The sequence below is a fragment of the Ahaetulla prasina genome, chromosome 1 (assembly GCF_028640845.1).
Source record: "Ahaetulla prasina isolate Xishuangbanna chromosome 1, ASM2864084v1, whole genome shotgun sequence".
Taxonomy (NCBI): domain Eukaryota; kingdom Metazoa; phylum Chordata; class Lepidosauria; order Squamata; family Colubridae; genus Ahaetulla; species Ahaetulla prasina.
The window spans coordinates 117,069,358-117,082,677 of NC_080539.1; the positions used below are offsets into that span (position 1 = coordinate 117,069,358).

The following is a 13,320-nucleotide window of genomic DNA, read 5'->3' on the forward strand; positions in this document are numbered from 1 at the left end:
TAATGAGAAAGAAGGACTAAGAGGAGAAGAGCCTAATGCTGGGAAAGATTGAGGGCAAAAGAAGAAGGGGACGACAGAGAACGAGGTGGCTGGATGGAGTCACTGAAGCAGTAGGCATGAGTTTAAATGGACTCCAGAGGATGGTAGAGGACAGGAAGGCCTGGAGGAACGTTGTCCATGGGGTCGCGATGGGTCGGACACGACTTTGCAACTAACAGCAAAGTTTAATGAAAAGAAGGACATGGGGAGACATGATAGCAGTATTCCAATATCTAAGGCTACCACAAAGAAGAGGGGGTGTCAACTTACTAGCCAAAGCAAATTGAAGGCAGGACAAGAAACAATGGATGGAAACTAATCGAGAGAAACAACCTAGAACTAAGCAGAAATTTCCTGGCAGTTAGAACAATTTATTTATTTATTTATTTATTTTTATTTACATTTATATCCCGCCCTTTTCCGAAGACTCAGGGCGGCTTACAGTGTATAAGGCATTAATCAGTGGAACTACTTGCTTTCAAAATTTGTGGGTGCTCCAACACTGGAGATTTTTAAGAAGAGATAGTACAGCCATTCATCTGGAAAAGTATATAGGGTCTCCTGCTTGAACAACGTTTTGGACTAGAAGGCTTCTAAAGTCTCTTCCAACTCTGCTATTCTGTAATTCTTTTAAGTAAATTAGAAATTGTTACGAGACATCTAAACTGTTATAAACCTTTCCAGCCATTGAGCTCTGCAGCAGAGGTGTTATGAAATTGTTATTGTCACCCTCTGGGTGTTTGCCACAGAGGACAGGATTTTTCACTTTGTCCTCAAAAGAGCAATTAAAACTGCTTGGGCAGCACTATTAAACCCATAGATCCAAGGATTGCCAATTGATGGAAGTAAGAGAAAGAGTCTCTTATCTTTGTAATTTCTGGCTCCAAGGAATAAGTATGTATATTTTGCTAATGCATTTTGAATGTAATGACCAGAAGCTAATTTGAATCTATGTTAACAGATTTGTTTAATCATCCATCTTTATTTTTACTCTTCTATAAAGGTTTTACAGGATGTGTAGAACAAATGATATAATTTTATAAACAGTGGTAAGAATATTGTAAATTAATGAAAACTGCATGATTAGGTGAAAGAAAATATTCTAAGATTTTTGTAATATATCTTTTTAATCTCCAGATTGCTGATAGTATTGTGCACAAAGCCAGAGAGACCTTGGAACGTGCAATAAAATTAGTGAATGATACAAAGAAATGGGGAGCACGCGTTGTATATGGGGACACAGACAGGTAATTAAGAACAAGCTTGCCAGCCAATATTATATTTTGTTGTTTTTTTGTTCTTTTAATCACATCAGATAGATTCATATGAAACAGTGTTAAAAAATTATGTTTATGTAGTTACTTACCAAGCACATCTAAATTATATTAAAGTAAGCAAAGTATCTTTACAATCCCCAAGGCATGTCACAACTTTTGAGCATCCCTAATGTTTGGAAATTGAAAGTTGAAAAAATTGACATGCCATATAATATAAAAACTTTTGAATCTGTATAAGAATTTAGTTCAGACAGTAGAATAGAAAGTTGGCAGATTTTTTTCTCCAAGAAAAGGCAAAATTAGAACTAAAGGACTAAAGTAAGCAGAAACAGTCTATGGATATGCAGGATTATAATTTGTACAAAAGTGCCCGTATGCCTTTTGCCATGTTATAAACTCTTTCTGTGCTGCTTAAATAATTATGGGGAAAATTAAATAGCCAATTCTCTTGTTTTAGCATGTTTGTACTACTGAAAGGAGCTACCAAGGAACAGTCATTTAAAATTGGTCAAGAAATTGCTGAAGCGGTAACAGCTACCAATCCCAAACCAGTCAAATTGAAGTTTGAAAAGGTAAGACAAGTTTGAAAAGGTATTTTTGCACTCAAAATAGTTTTACTATTCATTTCTTCATGTAACATTTCAAAGCATTTTAATTTTATAACAATTTCACTGTGCTTACATTTATTAGACTAAATTAGGAGTCTTTCACATGTTCAAAACATATGACATAGGTATTTCACCATTGACTTCTACAAGTAGACCTTGACTTAACAATCATTCATTCAGTGATCATTTGAAAGGCCTTAAATTAGTGCCTGAAGTTATAGCCACTGAAGTGTCTCCACAGCCATGTGATCAGAATTCAGGCACTTGGTAGCCTGCCCTCACTTATGGCTGGAAGGATGCTTCAACTCCCTCACCAGTCTATCTTCCCTTCTATCTATAACTTTTTGGCTTCCTGCATTCCATGGCCTCTGCTGCCCTAGCTGACCTTTACCATCTTCTTGCTCCTGCTGTGGCCAAACATGCTTAGCCTCACCCTTCGTAAAGCAGCTGCTGGCCTCATGAAACTTTTCTTTTCAAACTTGCGTGTGGCAGTTTCTTTGTAAGATCAGTGGAAGATGGCCTTGTGACGGGCCAGGCTGGGCATGTATTGTGGGAGCAAATAGATGGCAAAGGTGAGCTTGGACAACAGAGTTCTGGAGGACAAAAGCCATTTCAGGGCAGGGTGGCAAGGGCAGCTGGGGCTGGGGCTGGGGTTGGGCTTCGCACAGCACAAAGGGACTTTGTGGTACACTGCATCTCTGTGGTGCTTTCCTTAGCTCCAGAACTGCGACACACAATAGGAAACTCCTTCGGACTATGCAAAGCCAGGCCTGGCCCAACCCAGTAGCATGGCACAAAGGGCAGTCTTCCAGGTACTAAAGCAACTAATTTTGCAAATAGAATTCTAAGCCTGTCATATATGGACATTGTCACTCAGAGTCTAAATTAAATGCTTTGTTGGAAGATTACATCTAAGCTTTTTTATGAAGGATATATAGTTTTAGAAACATTTGCATTTTTGATACAACTTTGCAATTTCTAACATTTGTTTCCCTATTATAGGTTTATTTGCCGTGTATATTGCAAACCAAAAAGAGATATGTTGGTTATATGTATGAAACGTTGGATCAGAAAGATCCAGTATTTGATGCAAAAGGCATAGAAACTGTCAGAAGAGATGCTTGTCCTGCTGTTTCCAAGGTAAAAGAGACATGAAGTATGCATTTTTGTTAGCGGGTTCATTCTTTGGTTGATGAAAGTGCCAATTGTAAAAGGAGGGATGACTTCCTTGTAAATTGCCCAAAGCATTTGATGATACACAAGTGCAGTAATGTTGCCAAATGCCACCATCATTTCAAGTATCTTTAAACGAATTTTGAAAGGACAACTGAAAACATGCTTTTTTTTTTCTCCAGATACTTGAGCGTTCCATTAAACTACTATTTGAAACACGTGATATAAGTCATATCAAGCAATACGTGCAAAATCAGTGCATGAAATTATTAGAAGGGAAGGCTAGCATGCAAGACTTTATCTTTGCAAAGGAGTACCGAGGAAGTTCTGCATACAGACCTGGTGCTTGTGTTCCAGCTCTAGAGATTACAAGGTAGTAACAATAAGTAAAAGGATGTTAATATTTCATTTGATATTAAATCATTTATATTAGGGTGAGTAAGAAAAAATACTTGGATATTGTCCAGGAATATTGAAAGGTGTTTCATTTTATTAAGATATAAAAAGTAGAGGGTTTTTGTAGATTCACATTTGTACCATCAGTCAGGTCTGAACTTTAATGAATGAATGAATGGCCTTCACTACAGGTAATCCTCAACTTATAACAGTTCGTTTAGTGACTATTCGGAGTTGCTGTGAAAAAAGTAACTTATAACCATTTTTCACACTTAACATCTGTTGCAACATCTCCATGGTCATGTGATCAAAATTCAGACATTTGGCAACTAGCCTATATTTATGACAGTTATGGTGACCCAGCTTCATGGGATCACCTTTTGTAACCTTCTGACAAGCAAAGTCAATGGGGAAGCGAGATTCACTTAACAAACGTGTTACTAATTTAACATCTGTAGTGATTCATTTAACAACTGACAAGAAATGTTGTAAAATGGGGCAAAACTCACTTAACAACTATCTCACGTAGGAACAGAAATTTGGGACTCAATTGTGGTCGTAAGTGGAGCACTAGCTGTATTTTTATAAATAATTCAAAATGGCGAACATACCAAATACTTCTTTACCCTCCCATTTTTCCCACAACAACCACCCAAAAGATGGGTTGGGCTGCAAGAGAATGACTGGTCTAAAGCCACTCAGCCAGCTTTTATTCTTAAGGTTGGTCTACAACTCACAGTGTCCTGATTTCTAGATAGGAGCATTAAATCCTAGATCAGAGTGGCTCTTATAGTTTTATCTTGTCTTAATGTCCTTATCTTAGTTTTAAAGTATGGTTCTTTCATTTGTATATTTTGCATAGTAGTAATTGGTAGAAGTGATGTAGAGGAATTGTAAAAAATAAATATAAACTGTCAGATAAAATTAAAGTTTCTTTGAATTTTGGGGTTTCTCTCACTTCCACATGCAGCAGATGGATTTTGAAAACTAATGTTGTATCTCCCCACAGAAAGATGCTTGCTTATGACCGACGGTCTGAACCACGTGTTGGTGAAAGAGTTCCCTATGTCATTGTTTATGGCATGCCAGGATTGCCTCTCATACAGTTGGTTAGACGGCCCATTGATGTTTTGCAAGACCCAAATCTGAGGCTGAATGCAACCTACTATATAACCAAGCAGATTCTTCCTCCTCTGGCTAGGATCTTATCTCTCATTGGCATCGATGTTTTCAGTTGGTATAATGAATTACCAAGGGTGAGTAAGTGAAGTAGTAAATATAATGCATGATTGTAACAGTGGAAGTGAAAAAATGAGGTATATTTACAATATACCAATTTTAAAACGTATCAAATTATCTGGGTTCAGATTGAATTTAATATTTAAGAGTGGCAAGATTTGAGCTGAATTATTCAACTTCGTTATTCTTTTACTGCTTCAGATTTCAGAGAATTTTTTAAAGAATTTTTTTCAATACAGCTAATATTGAATTATTCATCGCTAGCTATATTAAAGAAGCTTCAAATTTCCAGCAGCTGCTTCATTGTGTTAATGGCAGAAATGATGGACCTTTTAGGGAACATCACCATCCTCAAAGCACAATAATTTTTTGAAATATTCCTGTGGTTCTTTGATTTGATTTAATTTAACACTTTGGAGATTCCATTGGCTTTCCCTTAAATCAAACCATACCTTCAAAATTGCGAAACTCAAGCTCTCAAAGATAAAATAAATTGGTTGACTTTTGCTTACAGCTCTTGGTATGTATTAAGGAACGTATAATGACAAAACATAGTGAGGAAAATATTAAATGAAGATAAAGTTATGCTGACTTTATACTGAAAGTTTTGTACATATGTATCCTACTAAATATATTTTACTTTGTTTGATGTGCCATATAGACCCAGAAAGTGTCCACAATGTCTCGCACTGAGCAAGAATGCCGAAAAGGAACAATTTCCCAATATTTTACCACCCTACACTGTCCTGTGTGTGATGAATTGACACAGCATGGAATCTGCAATAAATGTAGGAGCCAACCACAGCATGTTATTGTAATGCTAAATCAGGAAATCAGAGAGTTGGAGCGTAAACATGAACAAATAACCAAGGTGGGAATAAAACTGGTGGAGAATAATAGTCTGTTTAACTTTTTGCAAATGGGACACATTACTTGAAACAAATTATTTATGTATTTCCACAAAAGGTGTTCTAAAAGATTGAGCAGATATTCAGATAAACTAACATGCTAATTGTAACTATTAGACTGGTTTTTAGATGCATGTAGTAGGGAGGCTGGGACTCTTAAAATATTTTAAATACTTTCTAAAAGAGTAAAAAGAAAAAAATACACTTTTTGCATACTTTTTATGTGAAAGGACTAGGAGCTTTGTTTAGTGCCTTTACTCAGAATTTGGAGGATAAGATTTTTTAAAAATATTTCACAATTTTCTGACTTGTACTGTAATATCTGCAGTAAACAGTGATAATGACAAAGTGTCAACATGTAAAAGTTATGTTGTCACTCAAATGACATGTAATTCTGTCTCATTGTCTAATGGATACGAAAAGCATGGCATTTTTGTGATGATGTCAAACGGCACCCTCCTGAGGATGCTGATTGTATAGGATTATGAGAAAGTATGTAAAAATCATTGTGCTCTTCATGGCACTTTATTACAGAGCCTGCTTTTATTTTTTTATTTTTTATTTGCTCTTAATTTCTATCCAGAGAGCATTTAAACAAACAAGAGGCATTTTACATGAGATGTACTGATCAGCCTAAATGTGGTTTATATCAATGTTGTATGTTATTCCTTACTCCAATCTGTCAGTTTTTTTAAATTTTTGCTCTAAAAGGGGGAGGCTTAGAAGAATTTTAACTAAAAGATAGTTTCCTGTGATGGTAAAAAAAAAAAACAACTGGAAGGAAACCCATAATAATTCTGTATATTTTTCTTTTAATACAAATTTCAAAGTACCCAACTTACACCATAGTGAATAGTTTCTAAAAATCACATTTTTCAGAAACATGTGTTTTGCATATATCTTTCCCAACTATATTGTTCTGTACCAAATATGAGAGCATACAGAATGTACCCTTGTGGATGTCTGTACACTGCTCCTGGTTATGCTGTAATTAGGTCCAGATGGTATAATATGTCACGTCAAAGGAAAACAGTGGCCGATTTTTTTCCATTCCATTTTTCCCAATTCCCTCTCTCATTGCAACATCCTATGTAGCTACATAGAGGCTACAAGGCTGAAAGCGAGACTGGATAGAAAAAAAAAATCCCAGACTGTTGCCAAGAAAACATTCCAGGTAGTCTTCAACTTACAACCATTTGTTTAGTGACTGTTCAAAGTTACAACCACAGTGAAAAAAATGACCAATTTTCATACTTACAACCATTGCAGCAACTCCAGAGTCACTGGGCACTGGGCACTTGGCAACTGGCATATACTTATGACAGTTGCACTGTCTGTCTCAGGGTCATGTGATCACCATTTGTAACCTTTCCCAGCCAGCTTCTTTCAGACAATCAATGGAGGAGGCCAGATTCACTTAATGACCGCATGATTCACTTAACAACATTGGCAAAATAAAAGATCGTAAAATGGAGCAAAACTCACTTAACAACTGCCTTGCTTAGCAATAGAAATGTTGAATTTAATTGTGGTCTAAGGCAAGGACTACCTATAATATATTAATGTAATCATTATACTTTGGCCTTGGGAGACTTTATCTTTTCGCATATAAAAAGGTTTGATTTATCCAGTAAGATTGGATCAGTTTATAGTCCTCTGGATACTGACAAGCATCTTAAGCATGCACTGTTTTTCAGTAAAGAAATTTATGTCAGTATTTTGGAAATTATAGACGATGACAATGAATGGTTGAGTCCAGTATAAATTTTGTTTTAATTTTTAAAGTAATGGCATTCATCCAATGGACCATATGTTCCGTTTACCATTATGCATCCTTAGCAGTCTTCAACACTTAAGTTTAATTCTGATTTTCAGGGTCCACAGATCTTCAAGGTCTGTGGAAGACCATAGGCTTAAAATGAGTTGGTAAGGATTTGGTGGAAATGATGTGTTTTTATGCATGAAATCAGAACCGCCTTGTGTCAATCCTTAGAGGAAGGGTGAAATGCTCCCGGTTCAGACCAGCTCGCCCGATCCGGTAGCGATGGCGGCTGGTGGTTCGGAGAACGGGTAGCAAAAATCCCTGGCCCCGCCCCCTGCCCCTGCCCCATCAGAGTTTTGAGGGTTTTTTACTTTTAAAAAGCATCTTTTCTTCAGCTGAAAAAATGCCTTTAAAAGTAAAAAAAAAAAGCCTTTGATGATCCCGCAGCTCAGCTGGGATCGTCAGAACCCTTAAACTTTTTTTTAACAACCTCTTCAGCCAAAAAGGTTGTAAAAAAAAGTTTTAAAAGGCTCCTCTGGTGATCCCAGCTGATTCCTCATCACCAGAATCTTAAAAACATGTTTTCTACAAGCTCTTCAGCTGAAGAGCTTGTAGAAAAAAATCCTTTTAAGAGGTTCTGGGCTGTGCAGGCAACTTCAGCTGGGATCATCAGAGGAGACTTTTAAAACTTTTTTTTCCTCTGGCAATCCCAGATGAGTTTCCTGATCATTACAGGCTTTTAAAATCATTTTTAATAACCTCTTACAAGAACCCCCGTCCATGCCCACCCAATCGCCTTGTCCACACTTACCTTATTGCTGCTCCTTTCGGGCTGGCAAAGCCATGCTTTACATCAGTTGCATCAGCTAGCAACTGAATCTGCCTACCTGCAATCCATCTCCTCAGTGAGCAACTCAATCTTCCTGCTTTGCTGGCTGAGGAACTCTGGGAGTTGAACTCCACAAACCTTAAAGTTACTAAGGTTGGAGACCCCTGATCTAAAAAATATAAATAAAATAAAATAATAAAATATTTGTGCAGCTTTCTGAGATTTGGTGTATTTCTGTAGTGTTTCAGTCTAGCTACACAAACACACAAAATCTCACAAAGCTGTATGTGGCATTTGTGTCTCTGTGTGTGTGAGTCAGTTGTGTTGTGTTGTGTGTGTGTAAAGTGTGAAAGTGAGGTTCCTGCTTGCACGGACCATTTTGGGTGAAGTGCAGCTGCTTTTACATTGTATGTGAGTCAGTTGTGTTATGTTGTGTTGTATGTGTGTAAAGTGTGAAAGTTGGTTTTTGAGCTTTTTGTGGCTGTGTGAGGTTCCTGCTTGTTGCAGGGGCCATTTTGGGTGAAGTTCAGCTGTTTTTACATTGTGTGTGAGTCAGTTGTGTTGTGTGTGTGTGTAAAGTGTGAAAGTTGGTTTTTGGTACCTCTTATTGTTTTGTATACTTTATTATATTTATTATTGTTATTGGCCACGCCCACCCCATCATCTGACCACCAAGCCACGCCCACCAATTATGCCATGCCCACAGAACCAGTAGAAAAAAATTTAGATTTCACCCCTGGAGTAGACATTGTAATGCGTCCCACCCACACACACCCGTCCCAGGCATTCAATACTTACAAGCTTTTTCCAAAATCAAGAACTAGAAACTTGAAAGATTGCACAACTTCATGGATTATCAGCATTTTAATTGTTTTCTTCATTATTTTTTGATGACCACATTACTGTTTGACCTGCTTTATGATCATTTGAGATGTTCCTAATCAATGGCCATCTTAGTTTTCCCAGCCTCCTTTTATTTATTATTACCATATTTATTTATTTATTTTGTCAGTGAGAGGCTAAGAAAATTTAAATGTCTTCTTTTCTATCTGGTTTTGCGCATAATTACTTTGAACAGAAATAGCCATATAGTGTCTTATTAGTGTCTAATTAGTTTCCCAGTTAAGTGTATTGTGCACTAATTAATTATATATTCCTCTAGATATGCAAGAATTGTACAAGTTGCTTTGATCGACAGATACCATGTGTTTCATTGAACTGTCCGGTGCTTTTCAAAGTCTCCAGAGTGAGCAGAGAATTATCTAAGGCACCATATCTTCGTCAACTACTTGATCAGTTTTAGATTGCCTAATATCACAGGATTCCAGGTGCTATTTTTGTTTTCAATGTTTACCACTCTAAAACTGTTCTGCATGGTCCTTCAATTTCATCTTGTCCAGGATTTTCATACATTGTTGACGTGTTCTAAAAATAATGAATGTTTGTTCTAAGTAAATTAAAAATACATTTGATAATCTGTTAATAATTCATTTTTAATGATGCCATTCTTTTGCCTTTTTAACATTGTTTATAATACAAATGTTGAAAAAACTGTGTTAACATCTTGTAAACCCATTTCAGAATAAAAAAAAAATTCCCTGTGGATTTCTGTAGTAATGCTGAAAATCTTTGGGAAACTGCTATTGTGTTTTATTGAACTATCAGGATGTGCGTTACTGATAACTCATCAACTTTAAATTTTGACTGCAAAATATTTTGTAAATACACTTTTTTACTTTTCAAATAACTGACTAAAATAATGTGCAATGGATTTTATACAATTTTAAAGTTGATTGGGATATTTCTTCATTTTGCTTGATTCCAAGTAGATTTGTTGTTTTGATGAAACTGCAAACAGTAGTAAGTGTAGCATTTTTGAAACATTTTCTAAAATCACTGTCTTGCTTTGGCTATTAATGGGGGCATTGTGAGGAACTGTGCAAAGACATTTTTGTTATAAAACTGTGGGACTGTTGCAATACTTTAAATAAAAAATCCATTTTTGCTTTTGTATAGACATTTCTATTGCTTCTAAATATGCTTAAATATTTCATTATGTACTGTACAGTTAAAATTTATTTGCCATCATAAGAAAATGTGTATTTAGAATATTTGTATAACTGTATAAAATAAGAAATTATGTGGTCACAGTACATTTTTTTAATTGGAAATCATTTTGTTTTTAAAAATTATTGCAACCATAGTAAATTTAATAAAATCAAATAAATGTGCATTTTTAAATCTCATTGTACTTGAACTGGAATGTTTTAAACAATGTTACTAAATTGACATGAATTAGAGTTCTCTTTAATGAATAGAAATTGCTCAGTGTTGCTATTCAAAAAGCCTATAATTAATATATAAAATAACAGAGTATGTTGATCTTCTGAATTTTACTGAAGAATTTACTGAAAGAATGTGGCCCTTGAAAATATATGAGCTAGCAAATGCTATAGCCTACTGAATTTTGGAGGAGAAAAATGGCCACAAAAATAGCTAGATGATTCAAGCAACTACAGTGAATATAAAATCTCATGAGTTGCACTGTAGAATTATGTCAATAATTGTGTTTATATGATGGGGAAAAATACTAGTATCACATTTTTTCAACATCTTTTTTACTCTGTAACATCTATAAAAATCTTTTTTAAAAAGTGTTCATCCCAAACTAATTAGTCCAAGTGTCTTATGAAATAAATAGATTTTAAGTGTTTTTTAAGGCCAAGAAGATTGAGACACCCTATACACCAGGAAAGCAATATATTTTAGTTGTGGGGGCGGAGATAGATAATATCTAGCTTCTAGGAAAGGGGATGTGAGGGTCCCCATCTCATATTAGAACTTGGTGCTTATTGTATGCGATTGGTCAAGAAAGATAATCCCAATAAGTATCCTGGAGTGATTGTAGGATTTTAAAGGTAATGACTAGTATGTTGAATTGGATCTAGAACCAAACCACCAGTCAGTGCAGCAAATGTAGCACAGTTGTCAAGACTGTTAAAGTGGACCTACCAGGTAGGTAGACAAGTTTCATATTATGGACTCATTACAACTTCATGATTGTTTCAAAAGCTGCCCCGTGTAAAGTGTGGTACATTTTATGTCATGATGCCTCAGTCACTTTTGTCAAGGCTTCCCAATAGGCTTGAAATGATGCACCAGCGAAAACTGGTTATGGTCTTCACCTGATGCTATCTTTCATCTAACAATGGTGCCATGGCTCAATCAACAGCTTCATTTAAATGTTAACAGGGACGAAAGCTGAGCCCTGTGAAACCACCCCATATAAAACTATTCATTCCCATTGCACAAGCCAGAATCAATTCATGCTTAGTTCACAAATGTTATAGCAAAGAATGTTATTAGAAAGAAATTCCTAAAGAGAGACAAGCATGCACTACTTTTCCTTTTGGTGAACTCTACGGTCAACACAATCAGTACCATATTTATATTGTACCATCTAAAACGTCTCCAGGCTTCCAGCAAAATATGAATATTTGTTACTATCAGTACAGTAATTAGGTTCTAAGCTTTGTCCCTGTAACTGCCTGTTCATTGTTCACCAACTGCTCAATTATTACCTGCCGTCTTTCTCGGTGGCTTCCTGATATCATTGTGAAGAAGCAAAACACAATAGTAAAACCCAAAGGTGTTTTTTTAAGAAGCAACTGGACTTTCTAGGTTTTTTTTTTCTCTTTGGAGATGTTTCGCTTCTTATCCAATAAGCATCTTCAACTCTGAATGAGATGAGAAGTGAAACTTCTTCAAAGAAGAAGAAAACTCAGAAAGTCCAATTGCCTCTTGAAAAAGCACCTTTGGGACAACAATGACCTGGATGACTGAGAATCTGCATAGACAAGAGTAAAATACTTTATAAATGGTGAAAAAAATCAAAACATCTCCAATAGTGCTTGTTTCAGTATTATTCAACACCACCAACTGAAACTACCCACTTGGGAAGAATAACCATTGCTAATCAGTGCCTTCATTCTCTAACCCTTGAAAGCAGTTCCAAAAAAAGTACTATCATCAGTGGTATCAAATATTCAATGGCTGCCATGCTCCTTGGCCTGTAGACGTTACAGCTATGGCCACACAGGCAGAGGGGCAGGATCTGGCTCTTTACTGCTCTTCCTGACTCCTGAATTACACAAACAAAAATCTTGCTATATATAGTTAATGAAGCAAAAATAGTTGCCTTCTGAATTTTACACAAATTATTTGTATTTATTGACAATATTTATAGGCCAGATGTTTCACCTAAGGCCTACATCATGCTGAAATATTTTTAACTATTGTGGAACACAAATGGTATTACATATACCTTGTCCCTATGTGCCATGACAGAAAATTTTCCTGTGGAGAAGGAATTCTCAGCAGGCTCTCTTACAACGTTTAGACTAGGTGGGCAGAATCAATTTTGGCATTTAGCTGCCAGCCACCAATTTCACTTGCAGCTTCTCTCCAAGCTTTCCCCCCGAATTCTTTCAAGTAGCATTTAAAAGCTCCACATCTCATGCCGATATTGATTCCAGCCCACCTGCCACTCCACCTTCTGTGACTCCTGTGAGAATCTATTCCTATCAACAAAATAATTACAATTTTTGTCTGGCATTTGCAAGTATACAACAAGCACCAGCAAAATACTATGATGAAGAGCAAGCTCATCATAATACATGTATTTTACATCACTGCTTTCTAACCTCTACATCAATGTCATGTTAATGTTAGTAGACAGAGTGATTAGTATATTAAAAATTTGGAAGACTATAAAATTAAACAGTTCAATAGGTATTACATCAGTGATTTCCTGATTGGCATCTTGCCTCTTGTAGAGTACCATCTATCGTAATTAGTTCTTGTATATCTTTTTCCTATACAAATATATATCATTTTAGAATCACATTTGTAAAGAGTAATACTATAATTTTTCTATTACTAATCACCCGCATTTGTCTCTATAATCTCCATGTTTATTCAAGAGTAATCCCATTTTAATGTATTTTATTTTTCTTGTCCTCTTAAAACCAATTCTTCCTCTGCTTGCCTGTTTGTTGCTATTCTTCATGAAATAGTTTTCCTTGTCCTT

At 35.9% G+C, this 13,320-nt stretch overlaps 1 protein-coding gene across 2 annotated transcripts in view; it reads left to right on the forward strand.

The window, feature by feature from the left end:
- The window catches only part of REV3L (REV3 like, DNA directed polymerase zeta catalytic subunit), an 88,517-nt gene extending 75,197 nt beyond the window's left edge, over window positions 1-13,320 (forward strand). The window contains exons 26-32 of one of the 2 annotated variants that reach the window (XM_058173860.1): window positions 1,177-1,286; window positions 1,774-1,888; window positions 2,927-3,064; window positions 3,280-3,470; window positions 4,503-4,749; window positions 5,394-5,603; window positions 9,394-13,320. In XM_058173860.1, coding sequence (XP_058029843.1) covers window positions 1,177-1,286; window positions 1,774-1,888; window positions 2,927-3,064; window positions 3,280-3,470; window positions 4,503-4,749; window positions 5,394-5,603; window positions 9,394-9,534 — 1,152 coding nt within the window. In that variant the 3' untranslated portion in view covers window positions 9,535-13,320. The remainder of the gene's footprint in view (window positions 1-1,176; window positions 1,287-1,773; window positions 1,889-2,926; window positions 3,065-3,279; window positions 3,471-4,502; window positions 4,750-5,393; window positions 5,604-9,393) is intronic. The other variant, XM_058173867.1, reaches the window with a different exon arrangement.